Source organism: Zingiber officinale, chromosome 2A (genome assembly GCF_018446385.1).
Source record: "Zingiber officinale cultivar Zhangliang chromosome 2A, Zo_v1.1, whole genome shotgun sequence".
In the NCBI taxonomy this organism is placed as follows: Eukaryota; Viridiplantae; Streptophyta; class Magnoliopsida; order Zingiberales; family Zingiberaceae; genus Zingiber; species Zingiber officinale.
Window position 1 is genome coordinate 80,438,937 of NC_055988.1, and position 9,208 is coordinate 80,448,144.

Genomic DNA, 9,208 nt, shown 5'->3' on the forward strand with positions numbered 1-9,208 from the left:
AGCCAGGCAGTTGGGAAGTCCTGGTGAGTGAAGCCGGGCAAGGAAAAATCCAGATGGATCAAGGCTGATCGGACATCTGGTGTTGTGAAGGTCAAGTAGGTCAAGGGAGTGACCGGATACTTGGCACGAAGAGAAAAGTCTAAGTGGGTCAAAGGGATTGACCGGACACTTGGTAGGAAGTCTTAGCAGGTCAAGGGAGTGACCAGATGCTAAGCATGAGATACCAATAGGTCAAGGTTGACCGGATATTGGTTTGGAAGGCGTGGGATTTGGTTTGGGCAAAAACCAAGAGCTGGATCGATCCAGTGATACACTGGGTTATCTTATCGGTCTGGTGACCGATCAGTAACCAAACAGTATGCTACTATATGTTATCTGATCGGTTTGCAGACCGATCAGAAAGCGAACAGAAGGCAAAGAGAAAAGGAGGGGATCGGTCTGTGGACCGATCCACATGCACCCTGATCGGTCCACAGACCGATCAGGAGACGATCAGAGAGTTGGGCGAGTTCTCTGTGAAGAGTGCTGATCGATCTGGGGACCGATCAGCATAGGTCCTGATCGGTCCCCAAGAACGATCAGGGAGGTCTCGAACCGATTAGGGTGGAGCCTGATCGGTCCAGGTATATCCGTTGAGATTCAACGGGTATCTCCGTCTTCTTCGCTGTCTGCTTTGCAGGTGCAGTTGCAGGTTCAGGCTATATAAAGGAGATCGAGGGCTGCTACAGAATACTTTTCTTCTGGTCCGAAGCTTCTGCTTCTACTTCTTCTTCTTCCTCTCCTCAGCTGCTACCTCTTGCTTCTGTAAGAGCTTGCTGTTGCTGAGCTTTGCTGAGCTCTTCTTAGCTGAAGCTTCGCGTGAGCTTCCTCGGCTGGGGTCTCCAACAGTTGCTGCTGTATTTGGCCCGTGAAGTTGCTGCTTCATCAACAGCCGACGAGAAAGCAAGATTGTTTGTTTTTACATTCATATTGTTGCTTCTTCTTGTGTATTCTTGTACTCCTATTCTTGCTGGTGCAAGAAAGATTGTGGCGAGGTTTCTCCACCCAGAAGGAGTATATATATTAGCCGGTTCTCCGGGGACTCATCCACCGACGGATTGATTGGTTTCGTCCACCTTACGGACACGCCGAGGAGTAGGAGTATATCTCCGAACCTCGTTACATCGACGCGTGTTGAGGTTTGATTTCTCCGCTTTCGTTTCTATTATTTTTATTTCTGCTGCACTAACCTTGATTTGTAGAAAGAAACGAAGATTTGGGGTCGGCTATTCACACCCTCCCCCCTCTCTAGCCGCGACCATCCGAATGACCTAACACAAGCTAGGCTTGGCCGACCACCTTAAGGTGGGTAGGAAGTTGGGTTTAGGTGAGTATAAGACTTTATAAATAAGAGGCTATGACAGAGACCGAGAAGAGAAATTGGTTTTGGTCTCCCGATGAACTTAAGCTTCCCGTGTTCGCCCCGAACACCCAACTCTAGTTCATCAATAATAACTCATTCCACTAAATAGTTATTATTGAACTACCGCACCAATCCCATATTACTATATGGGCTCCTTCTTATCATGAGTGTGTTATTCTCCCTATGTTTAAGATATTGAATATCCATTAATTAAATGAGTTACTGACAACTCACTTAATTAATATCTCACTCCAAGAGTAATACCACTCACCTTTATTGTCATGTCGGACTAAGTCCACCTGTAGAGTTTATATAACAATCCTTATGAGCTCCTCAAGGGGACATCATCAACCTAGATTACTAGGACATAATTTCATTTTATAATCAACAACACATCATATAAATAACATCATTTCCCAACTTATCGGGTCTATTGATTTATCGAACTAAATCGCACCCTTTGATAAAATAAATAAATAAATATTAAGTATATGAGCTTGTTATTATATCATGATTAAGAGTGCACACTTCCATAATAACAGAGGTATTGTTCTTTTAAAGAGTCAGTATAAAAAGAAACTACCTCAAATGATCGTTCTCAATACATTCAGAGTGTACTAGTGTAATTTTATAATCAAGATAAACTAATACCAAATTACATTACGACTATTCCAATGGTTTGTTCCTATCCATCTTAGTCGTGAGCTACTATTTATAATTTATAAGGAACTGATAACATGATCTTCTGTGTGTGACACTACACACCATATTATCTACAATATAAATTAATTGAACAACTACACTTAACATATAACTGCCTCACATAGTTGACTAAAATGCTGATATACAATGCACCTTGCAACTTTATCCAAAACATAATTAACATAGACAAAATCTAAAAATGATATGACATCGTCGTCTGAATACATAAATGAGTAAGGGCATTCACATTCATTGTTATTATAACACCCATCGTCTCTTAAAAAAAAAAATGAAATTCATATGCTATGTTCACATAATATCACATTCATTTTCTCATCTATTTTAATATTAATATTCATTATTTCTAAGTTCCACTTTCCACTCATTTATTTTTATTCTTATTTTAGTAATTATTTTATATTACTATATAGAAGATTTTTTTTAGAGGGATTTAAATGTTCGAATGATTAAAATAAATTATGTATAAATATTTATAAATGAAAATTTATATATCTTTTATTAAAATAGTCATTAATCAATGGTGGTGTAAATTTACGAGACCAAATCTTTTAGTCCATAAAAAAATAGACTAGGAAATGAATCACTCTTAATTACGATCGGATCATAATTACAATCCAGTCACAACTAGTTATAATTTTTTCTTGGGTTCACCGTCCCCACTATGTTATAATTTGGTTCAGAGAGGGTGGCCGGAGACCGTCCTAAGGTTATCGGAAGTGTGCAAATGTCGAGGTTATCGGACGCTGAGCAGGAGACGACCTCCAAATGGTCTCTAATCATTTGTTCCGACTCAAATAATAATATGATAGGGACGATAAATCCAAAAAAGATCTCAATCCATTATGATAAAATCGTAATTATAATCCTGATATATTTTTTTACCAGGAGATCTATTCCCGTAAATTACTGGCCGTTTAATTTTTTATTTTAATCTCATAACAAACATACTGCTAATTTAATTTAATTTATTGGTTTTTAATTTTACAATTTATTTTTTAATATTTTTTTTTAATAAAAGGAACATGGAAGGGCCCACCCACGTGGCCCTCCCGTGTTCTCTCACCTGGTGCACGCATGCCATAGGTGATAATTTTTTCCCCCAACTATGCGTTCACTGTCGTTCAATGTCACGTCGAGCTTAACGTCATTTAACATTGATTTTAACACAGCTTAAATATTATAATACCAATATTAAACACCAGTGTGGAAGCCCTAACATGAATTGATGTATCTATATAAAGATTAAATTCAAAAAAAATAAATTCTTTATGTTACATAACTTAAATTCCTTAAAGAGTTTAATAAATTCGAGACCTTATTAATTATTCTTAAACATATATAATTAATTTTATAAATTTCCAAATAATTCAGAAGTCATTTATAATATAAAAAACATAACACGAAATAAATTGTCATGTCTAATTTGACGAATGACTTCATAATTATCAGTTGAATTCAATCTTGTCTTAAACGAGCTCGACTAATGCAAATATCTTAGATTTTTTCGCTCATATTCGAACAAGATATTAACAAATCACACTCATGGATTAGATTAAGACAAGGTGTTGCACAAATATCTCCTTTTTAGATATCGAGCACGAATATCTCCTTACGTTAACATCCATCACCAACGACGTCAAATGCCAAAAGAATATTATAAAAAAGGGCAAAAAAAAAGAAGGGCCTTTTTGCATATCATAATATTATGCCGTTTTTGGTTCTCTGCGTCCGACTTTGATTTTTTTTTTTAATCAACAACATCTCATCCTACCATTGAGCTGTATATAATTATTTAATATCCTTAAGTATTGTCTAGTACTTCAGATTATTATATTGCTTAATTGGAGAAAAATTTTCATTCACCATTTCAATTTTACATATAGTCTCCATATCCAAAAAAAAAAAAAAAATCACTTTGTACATATAAAGTTTTATTTCCTTCAACTCTCTCATACAAATATCATTACCTAATCACCCTTCATATTTTTTAGATACAAAAAATTCAAAAATGAGTATAATTCTTATTAAATTTAACACGTTAAACTAAACTCAAGTATATTTTCTATCAAAATTGTCTCTCATATTTTTTAGATACAAAAAGTCTAAAAATGAGTATAATTCCTATTAAATTTAGCACTTAAACTAAAATCGAGTTTATTTTCTATCAAATTGAGCATCATTTAAAAAGAATCTAGTATATTTTCCATCCAATTGAGATGAAAAAAGAGTCGTGCTTAATTTGATACTCAATTTTAAATCTTTTGTAGCTAAAAAATATGAGGGATAATTAAATAAATTGGTGTCCATTTTGTTTGGTTAGGGAGTAAAAATAAAATTTTTTGAACATAGGAACTTCATGCAAAGTTTAAGTTGTGATTGAGGATTGCATGCGAAATTTTCCTTATTATATCTCATTTAAATCTTGAGCCAATAAGGCGCATTATTGCAGCCGTAGTTTTATAGTTGTTATATATATATTGTAATAGTTATATGTGTAGCAACTACGATTTCATAGTTAGTACAATGCATACTTAATTTATTAAAAAATATTCACATTGTGGCAGCTACGATTTCGTAATTACTACAACATAAAACAACGTGAATTTAATTCTATTCACCTTTTTTCATGTTAATAACTATAAAACCATAACTGTTATAATACAGATTCAACTTACTTACCTAACATTCACATTATAACATCTATAAAATCGTAACAGTTATAATGTATAGCAGCTATGATTTTATATATATTATCATGCATCCAACCCCTTTAAAATTTAAAGGAAAAATTTAGGTAGGAGATATTACTAGAAATTGTTAGGACCCGTGTGACCAGCAAGAGGGGAGAGGTGAATTGTTTGTAAATTACAAATGGACCTTTCTCAATCTTTCAGACAAGATTAGTAGTACAATTAACTTAAAGCAATTTAACAACTAATAAAATAAGGAGCTAATCCAAGACAAAAGAAAGCACTAAAAAGATCTTCTTCGATGAAAGAGGAGAAGCCTCTTATAGTTGTTGAACGCTGAGAAAGTTACTAGGAAATGAATACTTGAGTTGTTAACTATTTCCTAGGTCTAGAAGTCTTTTTATAGCCCCTGAAAAATCTTATCTGAGGCTGGAAGACGCCTCCAACAAGGTAGATGGCGTCTCCAGCGAGGCAAGCGAAAATAAGATTTTATCTTCGCTAACAGTTAATTTTGCCTGGTCTAAGGCACCTTTAAAGAGTTGAAGGCGCGTTCTATGGGTGGTTGAAGGCGCCTTCCCACAGAACGGCGCGAAGGCGCCTCCAACTAGATTGAGGACCCCTCCAGCAGCTCCTCATTAACTCTTCTGCTGCTCCAATCACCTTGGTGATTTCATTCATCCGTAATTGGGCTCACCCAGACCTATCTTCTGGTCTTCTGCTCGAGCAGGCTTCCTCCCCGACTTCTTGTCTCTCGAATGTCGCGCGCGTCCTTCTATCCATCGGTATATTCTTCTGCAGCACCTAGTCCTTCGGACATACTGAACCTATTAGCTTTCTCCCGTATCATCCTTTTCACTAATTATATCTTCCACTCGACTTCTATCAAACATAAAGGACTTAATTGAACTTAGTTGATCATATTAAAATCACTCCGGGTTCTAACAAAAATAATAATAAATTGTGGGCAGGGCGTAAAAATTCAAAGTCTTTTATTTTTTTTTAAAAAAAACTCAAATTACATTTGTGCACTGCTAATTTTTTTTCTCCCACTTATTTAAGTTATTCTATATCGGCGTTGCGATTGGAAGATAAAAGGCATTCTATGGGCCTGCCGCCGGGTTCGGGTGCGCGTACAATTTGGCGCCACGGATATGAAATTTGTTTACAATTTATAATTTACGACCAAGAGTTTTGGGAATTACAATTTACTCCTACAACTTGGCGTGATAAACGACTAGGAGAATATTCTGGCCTCAAAAATATCTCGCCGGAGTCAGCGAGGGCAAGTGGGGCCACTCCCACCTGAAGCTTTTCCACCTGGCACAACGCGACACGTAGGACAAACCAAACGGGCCCCGTCGTGGGGCGCCGCCATAAATATCTCCCAGTTCACCGCCCTCGTTTCGATCTATTGACTTGTTTCGCCTCCGTTTCCGTCGTCGAAGCGAAGGATCGATCCGAAGGCTTCAGATTTCGAGGAAGTTTTTTTTTAATCGATTTTTGGATTCTTCTGTTCTTCGCGCTTGATCGGAGTGGAAGGCTTTCCGGGGAGATATCGCGGTCCACATGGGCGAGTCGGAAGAGGTTCTGAAGTTGGAGAGCCCTAGCACTGTAAGTAATTGTTTACCCTCGCTGCCGCTCGTTTGATTCATAGTGATCTTACTTCCTTGTTGTTTAACTATCACTTCACGAGTATTAGGATCTTTCAGGTTGAAATTTAATGGGTATTTTTGTTTGAATCGGAATAACGCTTCATTTTAGGTTTTCCTTGATTCGTGCCTAGTTTATGCTTTTTGCTGTCTTTCTTTAGCGATTTAGATTAGTTTCAGCGAATTGTATGCCGGGGAATCATTTTCTTAGTTTCAAGGTAAAGATGATGTTTGAGGAATTCTTTTTGGTGCGGTGTTCTTCTTTATAATATCATTTTGTTGCTGAAAATCTTTGATACCGTGAAGGACCAGCTTGTGGTTGAGATATATGCAATCTTTTGCCAGGATATTGAGTTTTCTGTATGCTGGATCTTTTGTTAATATATTGAAACACTTGATCTATGTTGCTTTTTAAATTCTTCCGGAAGTTCTGGTGAGAAATCCATGGTCTTTAAGGTGAATCTCTGAACCAACATGGTGGTGATGGGGCGAATGTTTACTCAGTCCAGTTGGTAGACACCTGTAGTAATAGCACTCATACTTTAGATTTGGGAATTGTTGGTGCCTTGATGGACTCCTTATGGTGTCTCTTCAACTTGAGTTTTTATCTAATTTAACTAGTTTGGTCAGTCATCATCCTGAAAAAAGGTGGAAGGACACATACAGATGCTCCAACAAGGAAATTACCTAAAGGTTCGTCAGAGTTGAAGTAGGAACTCTAATAGGACATTAAGAAGCATTGAGAAGCAATCCCATGAGGTCCTCAATGCAAGCGCATCTTCTCTCACTGGTGCCTTGTTGGAATTTTCATATCTGTAGCAAGCTGAAAGGCCATTATGTTCTACCATAGTATAGCAATTTTATCCCTTTTTTTTTTTTGTTCTAAAGCAACTTTGACTTCATGATATACTCTTTATCGAAGGTTATAACCTGTATCCTCACTGCATTCATTTTGACTGGAGTTGGATAACATTAATTTCCAGTATTTCGATTTTATATTCCAACTCTAATATGGCATAATGAGTTACACTCGCTTGCCTTTCAGGACTCTCAGTTGGTAGGTTCTCTATCTAATGGATGGACAGATGAAAAGCATATAACATTTCTTAATGACATTGAATCCTCTTTTGTTAATGAGCTATACAATGAGAAATATGATTCCAGTGCATGTCACAGATGGTTATCAAGGATGAAAATGCACAAGGGATCTTGCGGTCAATGTGAAAGTGATAAAAAACCTGGTCAGGTAGTTAGAGACATCTGCATCAAACCCTGACTCGCTTTCTTCTGATGCACATTTATGATGTATTCAACTTTCTGATTAAGAATCACCATATTTCTGCAGTTAAAGGTATTGCGTATGGGTTGCTGGGAGAACTTTGTTTATGATAGGAACGAGAATGATGTAGAGACTGAGACTGATTTTATACCATTTTCTGCAAATCCCTGGATTCAACATTTTCGACCAACAATCATAACTAAGGAGAAGTGTCTTTTATCATCTGACAAGATCGATAGTTCTCATCTCATTGGACCTTCAGTTCATCTAGAGAATGATGGGCGTTATGGAGAAGTAACAAGCTCAAAGCATAACTGTTGTCAATGTTCTGTTGGCAGCAGTGCAGGTACTTGTTATCTAACTTGTTTTCTTAACCTGGTCTTGAAATTCATTATCTTCTGATTTCGAGTCTAATAAAATACAGACTTTTGTATGTTGTGTTAATTATCGAAATTTCTGTTTAATTCAAAAACAACACCTAAATTTTTTTAAAGTGCAACTCAACCTTCTTATGGTTTTATCAATCCAAAACCACTATCCTGCAGTTTCTTTGAACTCCATAATTTACTCGAAATATTTAGCATTATAATTGAATCTTCATCTTGCAGAAGCATCAGACCAGAACTTTATTGATGATGAGCTCATATCTGAGAAAAGAAGTTCGATAAGCCGGAAGAGGAGACTGGGGACTCGAGTAGTTCATGATTCAATCAATGATCAAGTATGGGGTAGAGTCCATATTCTTCTTTATGCATCAACAACTTTCAACTGATCACTTCCATTTGATTATTCTTCAGCTCGTGCCGTCAAAGAAAGCATCTACAAATTCAGAATCCAACAGCAGAACATGGGAAGTTGATTCAATCCTAGTGCTCTCTGAAACTGAAGCACCGTCATGTGATGACGAGGAGGTGAACAGTTGAATTTTCAGAATGGCAACTGAAAGCTTATGGTGTACACATAGCAGCAGTACAACTAAGTATGGTTGTTTTCTTGTTTCTTGCAATAACTGGTGTGGCATTAAATCAACGCTGACAAGTTCTCTACCTTCCAGTTTGTGGAAGCTTACGCTATCATCGCAAAGTAGCATGTCCATGGCTGGTCGGTGGTTTCAACTCCTGATCTTTTTATACTATTGTTCATCTTGAGAAGCAATCTTTGTTGAGCTACGTGTGTTTATTTTTTGCTGAAGAATTCTGTTTCTTGTTCTTATGTTATCACAATATTTCTGTCTTCCCTTAGCGAGCAGTATCCACTAAAGATGATTCAGTAATGAATTCATAAAGCAATCATCTCAAAGAAGATGATTCATTTTATTCTGTCCATTTTCATAATTTAAAGTATCTACTAAAGTATTCAACAGGTGGAGAAATCATTGAAAGTATGAACTATTTATATCACAAATTAGAGATCTCTCACAGGTATCTGTTGCTCTAGTTGTTCATTACAAATTTTTGTTCTCAAA

The 9,208-nt window shown here is 36.6% G+C and overlaps 1 protein-coding gene across 2 annotated transcripts; it reads left to right on the forward strand.

Moving 5' to 3' along the window:
* Positions 1 to 6,224: 6,224 nt before the first annotated feature.
* On the forward strand, positions 6,225 to 9,059 carry LOC122041327 (cold-regulated protein 27-like). 2 transcript variants are annotated; one of them, XR_006128959.1, is made up of 6 exons: positions 6,225 to 6,426; positions 7,510 to 7,710; positions 7,810 to 8,089; positions 8,352 to 8,464; positions 8,541 to 8,722; positions 8,798 to 9,059. XR_006128959.1 is itself a non-coding variant. In XM_042600967.1 (5 exons), the coding sequence occupies exons 1-5, from the start codon at positions 6,382 to 6,384 to the stop codon at positions 8,664 to 8,666; spliced, it is 765 nt and encodes a 254-aa protein (XP_042456901.1). In that variant the 5' UTR covers positions 6,225 to 6,381; the 3' UTR covers positions 8,667 to 9,059. The 2 variants fall into 2 exon arrangements, 1 of the variants encoding a protein (XP_042456901.1); XM_042600967.1 differs by having other exon boundaries at positions 8,541 to 9,059.
* The last annotated feature ends 149 nt before the right edge of the window (positions 9,060 to 9,208 follow it).

Bases quoted from the DNA above. Each gene is read 5' to 3' on its own strand.
- LOC122041327 (XM_042600967.1), top strand. From the start codon at position 6,382: ATGGGCGAGTCGGAAGAGGTTCTGAAGTTGGAGAGCCCTAGCACT. The intron at 6,427-7,509 runs GTAAGTAATTGT...CTTGCCTTTCAG, and splicing joins AGTTGGAGAGCCCTAGCACT to GACTCTCAGTTGGTAGGTTC. The intron at 7,711-7,809 runs GTAGTTAGAGAC...ATATTTCTGCAG, and splicing joins GTGATAAAAAACCTGGTCAG to TTAAAGGTATTGCGTATGGG.